Below are 15,640 nucleotides of genomic sequence, written 5' to 3' on the forward strand. Positions count from 1 at the left end.
ACAATACAGGAGCTTCAGAAGCAAGTAAACAACCTTGACCACCACAACACACAGTTGCAAAATTATATTGATCAGCTACAGAATAACATGATCAATATGGAGGAACTCTTTGAAGAACTTGAAGCTAACCAAGAAGAAAATCCTATTGTAGAAGAGGAGATTAATGAGGCAGTAGGAGACGGTGAAGTCATAGACGAGTAGGGAGAGAACTCTAGATTAAATATCAATTGTAACCAGAACTATCTGATTAATCATTTATTAGAAACTTTGGGTTGTATGAAAATATTACAAATTAATGAAATTATTTCTTTAATCAAATATTGTGACAAACAAATTAATAAATTACATGTTTATAGGATATGGCAGGCGGACCACCCCGAAACAACCGTAACCCTCGTAGTGCCAACCAAAATGAAAATCCACCACCACCAAGAGTGAATCTCAGTCAAGAAGACATGATGGCGATAGCTACTATCGTAGCCACGACATTGCAAGGATTCGTGAACCCATTGGCTAACGCGATCCAACCACCCCAAGCACCACAACCTCATGGAATTAAATACCATTATGAATCTCTGAGAAGAAATCGAGTTCCAACCTTCGATGGGAACCCAGACCCGGAAGTCAGCCACAACTGGCTGAAGAATATCGAAACACATCTGCATTTACTGGAAATACCTGAAGAACTGAGAGTGGAAGTTGTAACACCGTTTTTGGAAGACCGAGCTAGGAAATGGTGGGAAACTGTGTCACCATCTCTAGCAGAAATGGAAGAAATCACATGGCAGGTTTTCAGAAGAGAATATTTGAAACAATACTATCCAGCCGAGTTTCGTCTGCAGAAGTTGAATGAGTTTGAAAATTTCAGGCAGACACCGGATATGACAGTAATGGAATATACCTCAAAATTTAATGACTTGGGAACCTACGTCCCAACAATTATGTCTGATGAAACCTTGAAGATGCATCGTTTTAAGAAAGGACTGAACAGCCGGATTCAATTGGTTTTGGCAGTGTTCAAACCAAACAACTTTGCTGATTTGATGGGCGCGGCAATGAGCGCGGAAACAGATATTAAGCGCCGTGAAGATGAAAACAGAAATAAGAGACCGTTAGTCAACCAAATTACCCAAAATGGTCCCAAATTTAAGAAGCCAAATTATTCCAGCGGACCTCCAAGAGGAAATTTTAACAGTACTGGCAACACCGAAGGAAAGTGGTGCGATACATGTCGACAGAAGCATGTTGGAGAATGTTATCGGAAGACATGATCTTGTTTTAAATGCGGAAAGCAGGGTCATAGAATTAAAGATTGTCCAGACAATAAGGACAAAGGAATGGGGCACAGCAAGCAAAATGAAAACAAAACCAATGCACGGGTATATGCAATCACCCAAGAGGAAGCTGATAACACTAATGAAGTGGTAGCAGGTACTATCTTACTCAATGAAATGACTGCATATGCCTTGTTTGATTGTGGTGCTACGCACTCGTTTGTGTCTAGAAGATTTGCTAAAAAGCTTAAACTTGAACATGATACTCTTAGTGAACCATTAAAAGTGGAAATACCGGCGAGTAAAATAATTGAGACACACAAAGTGTATCGAAACTGTAAAATTTGTATCAGCGAACAAAATTTTGAAGTAGAATTGATTCAACTCAATATGGTTGAGTTTGACATCATTCTTGGAATGGATCGGTTAGCTAAAAACCATGCCATAGTGGACTGTCAAAGAAAGAAATTAGGCTTCAGACTTCGACTAAAGAAGAAGACATATACCACGGAAAATCCAAGGAAAGGAAATCTCTGTTATCCGCCTCACAAGCGTGGAAGGCCATAAAAGGAGGGGAAGAAATCTATCTGGCAATGATCACTGAGATCAAGGGAGAAGAAGTCCCAAATTTGGAAGATATTCCAATTGTTCAGGATTTTCCAGATGTTTTTACCGAGGAATTACCGGTTGAGATACCCGATAGGGAAGTGGAATTCGAAATTAATTTGGTCCCTGGTGCTGCACCAATCTCAAAGGCACCATACCGAATGGCTCCAGCCGAATTGAAAGAGTTAAAGGAGCAACTTCAGGAATTACTGGACAAGAAGCAGATTCGTCCCATTGCATCCCCGTGGGGAGCCCCAGTGCTGTTCGTAAAGAAAAAGGATGGGGGTATGAGGCTATGTATTGACTACCGGGAGTTAAACAAGATCACCATTAAGAATAAGTACCCACTCCCGAGAATAAACGATCTTTTTGATCAGCTAAAGGGAGCCAAAGTTTTCTCAAAACTCGATCTAAGATATGGTTATCATCAACTGAAAGTCAAAACCGAGGATATCCCTAAAACTGCTTTTAGGACAAGATATGGACATTACGAATTTACGGTAATGCCTTTTGGTTTAACAAATGCTCCGACAGCATTCATGGACCTAATGAATCGAGCATTCAAACCATACCTCGACAGGTTTGTGGTTGTGTTTATAGATGATATCTTGGTATACTCACCAAGTGAGGAAGAACACCTGGAACATTTGTGTCTCACGTTGCAAACACTGAGAGAAAAGGAACTATATGCCAAATTCAAGAAGTGTGAATTTTGGTTAAAAAGTGTGGCGTTCCTAGGTCATATAATTTCTGAATCTGGGGTGTCAGTAGACCCTAAGAAAGTAGAGGCAATCAAGGATTGGCCACAACCGAAGACAGTAACTGAAGTAAGGAGTTTTCTTGGTTTAGCTGGCTATTATAGGAAGTTCGTGGAGAAATTTTCGTCAATTGCCATTCCTCTTACTAAACTTACTCAGAAGAACTCAAAGTTCATTTGGAATGAAGCATATGAGAAGAGTTTTGAAACCCTGAAAACAAAACTCGCAACTACACCAGTATTAATCCTCCCTGAAGATGGCAAGGACTTCACAATATATAGTGACGCTTCAAAAGGAGGATTAGGGTGTGTACTTATGCAAGAGGGTAAGGTAATTGCTTATGTCTCACGGCAACTAAAACCATATGAGCAGAATTACCCCATTCATGACTTGGAGTTAGCCGCAGTGGAATTTGCGCTTAAAATCTGGAGACACTACCTTTATGGAGTAAAATGTGAAGTATTTACTGATCACCAGAGCCTCAAGTACATTTTCACTCAAAAAGAGTTAAATATGAGGCAAAGAAGATGGATGAAACTTCTGAAAGACTATGATTTAGTAATCAACTATCATCCAGGCAGAGCGAATAAGGTGACAGATGCATTGAGTCGAAGAAATTTTTGAAAGGTAAACTTATCTTCACTGTCAGCACAACCAGGACTTCGAGAAACCATTAAATTAAAGCAAAGTCAAGACACCTCCATCTTTAAAATTAAGGAACAGATCCAAGAAGGAAAACTTCCAGAATTTCAACTTGATGAGAATGGTATCCTTTGGATGGAAGGACGGTTGTATGTGCCCGATGTCGATGGAGTTCGAGAAGAAGTAATGACCGAGGCACATAAATCGATATTTTCAGTACATCCAGGAAGCACCAAAATGTACAGAGACCTGAAGAACAACTACTGGTGGAATGGAATGAAGAAAGACGTAGCCCTCTTTGTTTCCAAATGCCTAACCTGTCAACAAGTCAAGGCAGAACATCAAAGGCCTGGAGGACTTTTACAGCCATTGGAAATACCAACAAGGAAGTGGGATAACATCTCCATGGACTTTGTAGTCGGACTACCAAAATCAAGTCAAGGTCATGACGGAATCTGGGTAATCGTTGACAGATTGACGAAGTCTGCACATTTCTTACCGGTACGGATGACTTACAACCTGGATAAACTCGCTACCTTGTATATGGACAATATAGTGAGACTACATGGAGTCCCGACAAGTATACTGTCTGACAGAGATCCAAGATTTGTATCAAGATTCTGTAAAAGTTTTCAAAAGGCGATGGGAACCAAAGTCACTCTCAGCACAGCCTATCATCCTCAGACTGATGGCCAAACCGAGAGGACAATTCAAACCCTCGAGGATATGTTGAGAGCGTGTGCTCTGGATTTTCATGGAAATTGGAGTGAGCAGTTACCGTTGATAGAGTTTGCTTATAATAACAGCTACCATAGTAGCATTGAGATGGCTCCGTATGAGGCTCTGTATGGCCGAAAGTGTAGGTCGCCTCTATACTGGGATGAAGTCGGAGAAAAGGCTGTTACTGGACCAGAGCTCATTCAAATAACCGTTGACAAAGTAGCCATAATCAAGGAAAGACTCAAGACAGCCCAAGATAGACAAAAGAGCTGGGCAGATTTGAAGAGAAGACCGTTGGAATTGGAGATCGGTGGAAAGGCTTATGTCAAGGTCTCTCACATTAAAGGAGTAGTTCGGTTCAGTAAATCCAGAAAGTTAAACCCGAGATATGTGGGACCGTTCGAAATATTGGAAAAGGTGGGAACCTTAGCTTACCGTCTTGCTTTGCCGCCTGATATGTCCAAGATTCACAATGTTTTCCACATCTCACAGCTCAGGAAATATGTTCCAGATCCGAATCATGTACTCAAGGTTACATTACTGATGATTGAAGGAAAACTCAACGAAGAACTTAAATACGAAGAAGTCCCTACCCGAATAGTGGACTCAAAAGACCAAGTGTTGAGAAACCAGACAATACCTTATGTCAAGGTACAGTGGTCAAATCCAGGATTCACATTACCTTTTTAATCGAATTTTCCAGATTCTTTGTTGTTTTAGTCCATCCATTAATTTATTTTTATTCTCTTTGTTGATAGATCTCACCATGTTAAATTTTCCTATCATCTTATTGGTTTTGACCTCATATTCAATCCTCAGTTGAACAATCAGATCATCGTGTCCAATTTTTTTCGTGTGTGCTTCAATTACATTTTGAAATCCTTCCACAAAGGATGGAGTTTCTCAATCAGTTCAGCAACTTGAAAGACTCTTTTAAACTAATATCCTCCTCGTGAATATCCTGCAATAGTACTTGTATTTCTTTAACTTGACTCACCACAGATTTGGAGTTTACCATCTCAGCGCCGTTGAACTTTTCTATTTTTATCCTTGTGAAATTGGATCATTAGTTGTCGTTGTAGATGAGGAAGCCATATTCAAATTTTCAGTAAAAATTTATTCGTGACATTTTTGATGATAAAACCTCAAAGATGGCATATAACAACAGTAAAAGTTGAGGCTAGTATGGAGAAAAAGTTGCAACTCAATCCGGACTACCCTCCATTGACCTAAAAGCCAAAGGGAAGGGGATATTCGTCGAGCCAGAGAAAATATCAAATGCTCAAGAGACCATCAACTTGGCAATGCAAAGGGTTGATGAAATTTCTAAGGAGAGAATGAACCGGTTCCACATGTGGGTATATTATCGAACCGTTTTTCATTTTGACATCATTAAAAATGAAAAAAAGCTCAAGGTTGTGGCCGAGCTAGAAAAATAGATTTTGACATGGATTGAAATAGATCTTATCTTTGAAGCTCTAAAATGGCAAAACTTTATTGAGATGAAAATAATGTAAAAGCACTCTCTGGCATATTACCAAGTAGGAAAAGAAACAACTTCAATTCCCATTGTCCGACATCCAAAGATAATGTTGCAGTCATCAGCCACCTAAAGATGGACACTCCATCTCTGTCAATGATGGTGAAAGTCAAATGACATGATTATGAACTCCTAGTTGCTGAAGAAGAATATCTTTCAGCTGTTTTTGACTAAGGAAAAAGTCAGGCTGGTGACCATCCAGTCTCAAAAGAAATCCCAACAGGAGTTCTCCAAACTCAAGCTGTTGAGGAAAATGTGATAGAATAACAATTCAAACCACTCCTACACAAAATCAAAAAGAGTCTACAGCCTTGTACCACTACAATTAATGATTTAACCATTCCAACCGATCCCACCATTATTATTTCTACAAAAGCACCTTCATCTCCTCCTCCAACAGAAAATCAGATTGGAGATCTCTGGAGATGCCTTTGAATTTTGTGGATGAAGTGGTTCGTTCATTATCTAAGTTTGAATTCGATCAGTCCAAGATGGACCCTTCTTCTCTTTTGCATCAAGATCCAATTTCTGAGAAATAAGGAGTCTATACAGAAGAAGAGCTCCAAATTGATTCACTTTCAACCACTCCAACCGGTGAAATTATGGAAGAAGATCAGATAATATCTCCAGAAAATACGACGGTCAAGGACATAGTGATTCACAACGCTTTTAAATAAGAAGGTGAACATGTCCAACCGGGACCAAAATAAATGGAAAAATTGACTGACCTAAAGCCCAGTCAAAATCAAACTATATGTCCCAACCCTCTTGATATGTTCAAGCATGGACCTTCAACATCACAAAGCACTCAACTCTCAGAACCAAAAGACGAATAGATTGAAGATTTTTTCCCCCCACAAGTTTGAATCAACGAAAATAAAGTATTTTTCTCATAAAATGACATTTGATAATTTCAAACATCAAATTATGAAGGAATTGAAATCCATTAGGATGCGAAGCCACAAACTTCCTGTTGATCAGGTCAATGAAGCATCAAACTGTAAACATGAATATTGAACTATCCGGACAGATGCCCCAACTAAAAAATCATATGGATCAGCAGATGGATCATCTTCAAATAACCCTTGGTAGCCAATTGTAGGAAATCCTTGAATATATGCAGCATGATGACGTCAAAAAAGGGAAGGTATGTATTAAATAAAGCTTGAGGAGAAGGAAAAGCGGGTTCAGAGAGAAAGATATGAAGAATCGAAACAGTTTGATGAGAGAAGAAGGCAAGAATAATAAATCATAAATAAAAGATGAGGCGGAAGTAGTGGTGGTGGCAACTCGATTCAACAAAAATATGTTTTAAATTTATTTTTAGGTCTACTCGGCTGCTATTTGTCTTATGCAATGTATCAATGGGCTTCATTATCTCCATGAAAAATATTTTTCAATTCATGTCTTATTTTCCTTAGCTGTTTACCTATAATATTTTTAGTTTCGCATCTTTGTTTTTTCATCACCAAAAAGAGAAAAATTATTAGAACATAAATCACCTTAAGTTTTCGTAATGATAATAATAACATCGAGTTGTTTCAAGAGTCCAAATGTCGATTTCTTTGTATTATAGAACTTCCAACCCCTGGACCTACTCAAGCTGCTCAACATATTATTAGTGTTTCAGTATGCAAACTTCATAATATCATTTGTCTCTGACCGGATCGTTGAGGTGATTTAAAGCTTACATTTATTCGTCTGGTCAGACTTAGCAGATCAAAGTGAATACTTTAGCTCCAACCGTTCAGAGAATACCAGTTAAAGTATTAATGCACAATATCCTACTAACTCTCGATTGACAAAATTTTTCCTAAACTATCTAAATTCAATCAAATTTTTCAGAAGATAAGAGCTAAAAGTCGCAAAAAAAAACATTAAATGTGCAATTAATGTTGAACAATGATTGAAAGTGACAAATTCATTGTAATGCCCGAGATTTGATTACCGTAATCTGAGATTAATCTGAAATGATTTATTGATTAATCAAGGTAATTATAGACGGAAAGTATTAGACCGAGAAAGACGAGAAAAGACGCGAAATATGTGCGAGGGCGGTGCTATTCGCGCACATGCGCGACCGGACGCGCACGCATGCGCGGAACGGGCAGAAGACCCCGCGCATATGCGCGGAGTGATGGCGCGCATATGCGCGAGGTATACAGTAGCTAAAGTGTGAATTCCAGAAAACCTCGCGCACATGCGCGGAAGTGAGGCGCGCATATGCGCGAGTTGCAATATGCCGAGACAGTAGGTCTCGCGCATATGCGCGATGCGTCCAGTAGCTAAAGTAAATTTCCAGAGAATGTGGCGCACATGCGCGAAAGACGAACGCGCATATGCGCGAGAAGCCAAGCGCCATGTCCAGAGAACCTCACGCATATGCGCCGAGGGAAGGCGCGCATATGCGCGAGAGCTGCCGAGATACACGCGTCGAGACATATGGTCTCGCGCATATGCGCCGAGTGATGTCGCGCATATGCGCGAGACGTGTTGCGTGAAGGATTATGTCACGTTCTTTAGCCATGCAAGTGATATATATAAGTGTTTCAGTCCTTCAATTCCATAGCAAAGAAATCGAGAGAAGCTCCGGGGGAAGTGTGAAAAATCCACACGCCTTTTATTGTCGAAATTTGAAGTTTGCGAAAGATCCGTCCGTCCGATTTTGAATCCGACTTCAGTACTATGTTCCTATCGACGCAGGCTACAACTGGACGTAAGTTTTGCTACGTTTTGATATGTTTTGAAATTATGATATTGTCAGAATCGAATATGAATCATATATGGTGTTTTGATACAGTAGGCATCGTATATTTGAGGTCAGATCGAAGAACGGACTGTGTATGTAATTGTTATGATTTTTGGAGTTGATTTGATTGAGATTCGATATCAGATTTGTATTATAGTTGAGATTATGAGTTATACTGATATCGAGTATGAGTTCTGATATTATATCTGTGATGTTGAGATTGACGCGGTTATTGAGATTGTATTAGTATGTCGTCGAAACATCAGTAGATTGATATTGATCAGATTCAGTATTGCTTTAGATTATACCGTACTTTATTGACATTGATCAGAGTATGTCTTGATTTGTGTATTGATCAGAACAGGTCTTAAATTGAGTTGTACATTGATATTGTGCATATTGATATTGTCATTGCCAGATTTGGGTATGGACAGATTGGAATGCAAGACTTCGTCTTCGTCAGACTGAGAAGACAAAGGTATAAATCAATGTGAATCGGGAGATCGACTTAAGTCAGATTGGACTTGAGTTTCCCTAAATCACATACTTGTATGTTATTGCTTTTCATATATTTGTATCATTTGAATGAATATGCTTTGTTTATTGATTTATAGAAAAGCATAGAATAGTAGATAGCTATTGAGTGAGAGTCACTGACAGAAGGGCCAGATTAAGACAGAGTTGTTAATGGCCCATTGCACATTGTCAGAATTAGAGTTTAGGTAGATACACCTAGTCTTTGGCAGAATAGCCAAGACACCGGACGTTTGGTCGTATCGAAATGCTTATGAGTAGAGCAACTCCTGGCACAGACATTCGATATAGACAGGACCAAAGTCCGTAATAAGAACGTACCGCCACCACGATCGGGACAGTAGGTGGGAGACCTGTTGCGTTCTTATTCAAATCGGGATCCCTAGATTAGAAATGAGTCGAGTTTGAGTCTGAGAGTCACAGAGTGTGATTCCTTATTTGATATTGAATTATGTTCCTGATTTTGGTACTTGTTTAGAGTATGATTGATAGTTGATATTAATTCATGTGTTGATTGAGATACATGTTATGTATATCTGATGCATGCTTTTATATTGTTTATATGACTGCATGTATACTTGGTTTATACTGGGAATGTAATTCTCACCGGAGTTATCCGGCTGTTGTCTTGTTTGTATGTGTGCATGACAACAGGTGGGACAGGATCAGGGTCAGGAAGAGAACGAGACAGGACTGGTTAGCGTGGAGATCCGGGCTCAGAAGTAAATTAGGATTCATCACTGATATGTAGTTGGACCTAGTTGAATTATTATAAACACTACAAGATTTGTATGTTTATGTTTAATATGTATTTCAGATTGAATTACATTACGTTTCCGCTTTGTATTTTCAAAAAAAAAAAAAAAATTTAGACCCTGTTTATTATCATTGATTAAATTGTCCCAATGATGATTAAGAATATGATTAGCGTCCGGGTCCCCACATTCATTATATCAGGAGATAGTATTAATGATCGTCGAAAATAATTTTCGAGTATTGGAGTTTTTCAACTATAAATATGCAGATTCAGAAGTCGAGAAAAACAGAATAATATCTAATCAACTTAACTACATGTACTTCAATCTGCAATATTACAAGATCTCGAGCACTCTTATTCGATCAAATCTCAAGATGCTCAACTTAGCACACACTTATCAGATTATATCAGATCTTCTAAGGATCTGTGGCGTCCCAAACCTCGCCACTTAATCATACAACATTTGATGTCATATTCGTGAAAATTTTCTATTCAACGAAGTAAAAATAAAATGTATATATGACAAAATAGTGCAATCATCACACTATCTACATCAGTGTAGCAAATACAATATAATAAATACAGACACATAACTCAAATACAACAATAAGCTATACTGTCTCTATCTACTATCAACTACATGACTTCTTTGAATAGACACACCTAGTCCTTCATCTCTAACATGTCTCAGCACTAGTCCTATAACCTGTCCAACAGAAACAGCCCTCAAAGTTTGAGCATATACTATAATCATCATATAACAATTATATTAATAACATAAAATATAACTGAAATCATAACAGAAATACTCCCTTTGATGTTTCTAGACAATCAAACCATCAACGACATCATTCTCATACTATTGCAACAACAACATTAACGATACGTTGCACCCCAGCTCCGACAATAGCAATATCGTCGATTAAACAACATCAACAATACGCCGCACCCCTACTCCAACGACAACAATATCGTCGATCGAACAACATCAACGATACGTCGCACCTCTACTCCGGCGATAGTAATATCGTTGATCGAACAACATCAAAAATACGTCTCCCAATAAACGAAAACCAACAATATCAACAATGATCAAAAGTAAATATAATATCAAACCACCCATCTTCGGTGAATTACGATCGTTCAACACAATAGTATTGATCAATACTAAACAATAACAACATATGCTTGTACGTCAACTATATAATCTGTCTATTTTTTTGATCCTGAGGCTTGTGATGTATATAAATAATTCAACAACAATTATCAGATCATTGTCACCGTATCAACAAAATCATAACAGCCTCAATATACAACATCAAATAGTCTAACAACAATTATTCAACAAAATATAAAAATCGATTATACATCTTCATCGTTCAACAATTAATATTCGAGTGTATTTAGTTTTCAATACTAAAATCAAATACAGTCTAATAAATTAACTTCAATTAATAGGCTATATAAAACACCCACTAAACTACAACAATTTCATATCAACAGATAGGCTATACTTCATAGACTCCGAATATATAATTAGAATTAATAACAACTCATAAACATCTCCCCAATTTCAATCCATCGATTAAAATCCCTCATTATAATAAACTGAGAATAATTCAAAATAAAACCACTATTATCTTTTCTTCATCGTTAAAATCATACACTACTTAACAATCTTCAATTTCTGTATGATTTAACAATTTATCAGATTTATTACAGAAATCGACGAATTTCAAATATCACCAAAACTATAAAATTTATACCTCAAATCAAAGACCTCGTGTCAAAGAATCCAGAACTGAAGTCGGTTCGTTGATTGGATGAACTGATAAGTAGCAAAATTGAAAAGAAAATATCAAAACCCTATTTCTATTTCTTCTCTCACCTATCTGTTCTTATCTGTCGAGTGAATTTATCTTCTTTCACCTACTCAACTTTCAAAATTTCTCTCTCTTTTTTTTAAATATTATATTAATTATATTATATTAAATAATACAATACAATATAATATATCATATTTAACATTTTCAACACTGGTATATCCCTTTAGACTAGTCAAACGATCAAATTTTCCAAAACTCAAAACATGCATGAAACTTCTATATTTTTAAGTTTTCTACGTCATCTCGAAATTTCAAATCATTTGGACTTCTTATGACCAAGATATGTCATATTTCATTCTTTAAAAATCGTTAATTATTTAATAATCTCACATTACTAAATCAACAAATTATGATATCTACTTAAGACATTACATGATCATTTTGTGCTACCTTACTAACTCAAGCTGCAAAGCTAACCGATGGTGTTTGTATTAGTTTATGGTGAACTGAGGGTTTTTAAACAGCCAGAAGTTGTTGCGTGATAATTAGAAGTTTCAATTTAGGCAAAGTTTTTTTCGAAGTGGGTTGTTACAAAAGTGTTTTAAAACCAAATTCTTTTAGAGAATTCATTTCTAAATGGAAGAAGGCGTGACACAGGAATATTCATATCCGAACATCCATAAATTATGTCTTATTTACCTTACACACTTTATATTGTCTATTTGCATATCTAACTCTTGTGTTAACTGCTGCTTGATTTGAATATTTAATATATTACTAGTATAATCGGATCATTTTCGTACTTATTCACGTTGAGTGGTCTAGAAAATTCTAGCTGTTAGAAGAAAGTGCCTTAACAATCTAAAAAGTAGTTAAAGCAAGTTCGATTTTAGAAATTATTTTAATAGAATTTATTCAATCCCTTTAAACTTTGTTCCGATCCAAAAAAATACCAAGCCCATCTCCTATGAACCGATGATTATATAGTACGATGCATCATAATTTTGCAAACCCTGTATATATGATATAATTATTCATATCATGATGGAGTAGGTGAATGCTTGTTCAATATTAGTCGTGACTTCGATTTCTCATTCCAACGTTTTATTAGACGAGCATGTCACGTAAGGTTTTCCCAACTATAAACTAATGATTTGCAAGATATTATGTTAGTACGAAGGTTTACATAATTCACACCAAATTGTAGTAACTACATATCCATCCCCATAAAAAAAAAGTGCATTTAGCTAACGAAACCATCGTTCTAGAATTCAACCCTTAAATCCAAAAATATATATACATATGCATATATATATAATTAATTAATGTGAATAAATAGAAGCTTCTGAGGAATTTTGTTCCTCGGCAAAGACTTGACCCACTACAGCTTGCCAATTTTCTTGATCATATCCTTCAAATAATTAACCCATCACGAATATTAATATTTGTCCATCTAGAAGCATGCTTTTCATTTGTATACGAAACATATAAATTTAATATAAAACNTACTAAATGTTCATTCAACTTTTAATTATATTATAATAAATATTTATTTTTCACAATAATTCATATTTCATAAAAATAAGTATATTATCGAAAGGGATTTATTTTAGAAATTTTTTTTTTTGATAAACTTGGAAGTTTCTCCAAGAGTTTCACACTAGTAATACTTTAGTTTACATAAATTATATATATAAATGACATTGACTGCTTGGCTCTCATTTTCTTCGATTTAATCCATTCAACTCTAGAAAAAATAAATAGCCCATCGATCCAAAAACATCATAGAAAGGAACCAAATCAAAATTAGACACGTTAAAAACCAGATGTTCATCTGTGGTAGTGCAAGCTTCAGTCATCAAGATGAAGATGATAGAGTAATCAGTTCGTATCCGGCACCGAAGAAAACGACGAAAAAGAGCTTGAGTTTCTGCAGAATCGGCAAGAATTACACCACGAAGAACCCTTATGCAAACCGAGGATTGGACAAATTCTACGCCCTTTTGTCCGAACTTGACGAGAAGCGACAGATGATCTACGCACGGATGGGTTCCGAAGCGATCTCCTTCGTGCAGTTTGTCTACTCTAACGACTCGGATAAAATAAAGCCGATAGTGGTGAGGGTTAAGGAAAGAAAAGAAGAAGCTAACCCTACAAACCTCGCCAAGAAACCGGTCATTACTACTGTAAATAATCCGGTCGGAATACGCAGGAGTCATTCCGCGATAGGATCCGAAAAAGTTCATCAAGAGAAGATTAATCAGGTACCCGATGAAAAACAAACGCAGAAGAAAAAGTCATGCCTCACATGTAGCGAGAGTTTTAAGGTTGAAAACTTGAGACAACCTTTTTGCTCTTTCCCAATGATGGTGGTCTTGATTTTGGTCTTTCTGGCTATCTTTGGACGATCTTTCGCGATATTGTGCGCTTCGATCGGATGGTATTTGATCCCTGGAGTCACAGGTTCGTCACCACCCTCAAGAAACGCGAGGAGGAAGGATTTCGATAGGAAATCGAGTGAAATAACGAAGAATATTGCGAATAAGGATAATAATGATATTGGTGTTCCAACTTATCCAACAAGTGTAATCAATAAATCTGCCAAATAACGAAGAATATTGCGAATAGTGAACATTGATGCTCCTAAGTTCTTCATTTTCTCAAGTTTTTTTTTTTTTTTTGTAAAATTTGGAATCTTGAGAGGCTCGAAATGTAAATACTTTTGCTCGATTTGTGTTAATAAGTTTGTTCGAATGTTTGCGAAAAACCGAGGCAAGAGTAGATCATTTCTGGTGTTAGATCTTCCTAGTTCTGGTCTTGTTTTTTCTGGTTTTGTGCATGCATACTTGTTCTTGTTATTATTTTATTTTATTTTTAGCTGTTTGATTTTGAGTATTTTGATTTGATTAATTGCATTGAATGAATCCATATATTTGACTTGTTCTTTGCGCGCACATTATGTATGAAATCAATGTTCATGTTCAACTTCAACGCTCTTCATGAAATACGTGTGATCTGCTCAAAATTTGTGTTCTTTTTATGTCAATGTTGGTATTCTCTTGAAATCGGAACAAAAGTTCAGTGAAGTTCATATCTTTTTATTCAAAAATTTGGTTTCAATTTTCTTGCTTATGATTTTAGAGCTAAAATGTTGGATATTTTATGAAGGAAAGAATTCGAGTTTTGGGTTTTAATCATGTCAAGTTGCATAACTTGTTTTGGGTTTTCGTCATGTAACTTGTCTAAATTGCTGGATAAAAATCAAATTTTGACAAGTTTAATGATTAATATACAAAATAGGTCGACTTACGTTACTAAAATCATATTTTTCTGTTTTATGAATTATGTGTGATTTTATGGATTGAGTTCAAGTTACTATCTGATTTTATGTATTTGATGTTAGAGTAGATGCCCTGCAAGCCAACTGTTGGCTAGGGATTTTATTGACTCAGTTGTAATAAACAATCTTTATTTTAATATAATTCATTATTTCATGGTTTGTTATTTCTTTATCTGTATACTCATCTTATCAAACATAGGTAAAGACCTTGATTATACTTTAATACAAATGAATCATAATTCGATGTTGAAACTCATTTGTAAACACTGTATGATTTAAATTCGTTCTTAGTCGATTCAGCCTCCTAAAACATGGATAAAGGTCGCTTGAGCTCGAGACTAGCATTTGTGATGTTGTGTACTGCGTTTCTTGGTAAGGGCATAGAGATGTCCAAACATGCAGATGTGTAGTCATGTGATGATTATACCGAACAACCCTCCCTCGTATTTTCCAAGTGGTTATCATTCATCGAGAGGATAAGTCCATGGTTATGATTGTACACCATTAGTCCTTACGACCCGGGACAACACTGAGACTCTATATGCTAGGGTTGTGCTTTGACTCGTTTACCGGCTCCAGGAGAGTCATCAGGTGGCGAGGTTGGGTACAGTTGCGACACATATAAGAGCCGGTGCATTGTAGTCGGGGATTCACCGCTCACCTGCGGGTGTGGATATCCTATGTGATCTGATAAAATAATAGTGCATGGAATCTCTGGCCAGAGTATGAGATGTACGTTAGAGAAGGAGTTCTCCAACCGTACATGCGATGCCACTATTTATAGTTATCACATAGTTATCGAATTATTATGCTATCCTCGATGAACCAATGGTTGCAGATTCGATCGTGATATATGAGATGAAGGGACCGTACTGTACGTTAATCATAATCGAG

General features: G+C 36.7%; 1 protein-coding gene across 1 annotated transcript; it reads left to right on the plus strand.

Moving 5' to 3' along the window:
* The first annotated feature begins 13,137 nt into the window (after positions 1–13,137).
* Positions 13,138–14,298, plus strand: LOC140975907 (uncharacterized). The gene has a single exon (XM_073439838.1). It carries the CDS (start codon positions 13,233–13,235, stop codon positions 14,013–14,015), a length of 783 nt encoding a protein of 260 aa, XP_073295939.1. The 5' UTR covers positions 13,138–13,232; the 3' UTR covers positions 14,016–14,298.
* The last annotated feature ends 1,342 nt before the right edge of the window (positions 14,299–15,640 follow it).

The sequence above is a fragment of the Primulina huaijiensis genome, chromosome 4 (genome assembly GCF_012295235.1).
Source record: "Primulina huaijiensis isolate GDHJ02 chromosome 4, ASM1229523v2, whole genome shotgun sequence".
NCBI classification, from domain to species: Eukaryota; Viridiplantae; Streptophyta; class Magnoliopsida; order Lamiales; family Gesneriaceae; genus Primulina; species Primulina huaijiensis.

Bases quoted from the DNA above. Each gene is read 5' to 3' on its own strand.
- LOC140975907 (XM_073439838.1), top strand. From the start codon at position 13,233: ATGTTCATCTGTGGTAGTGCAAGCTTCAGTCATCAAGATGAAGATGAT.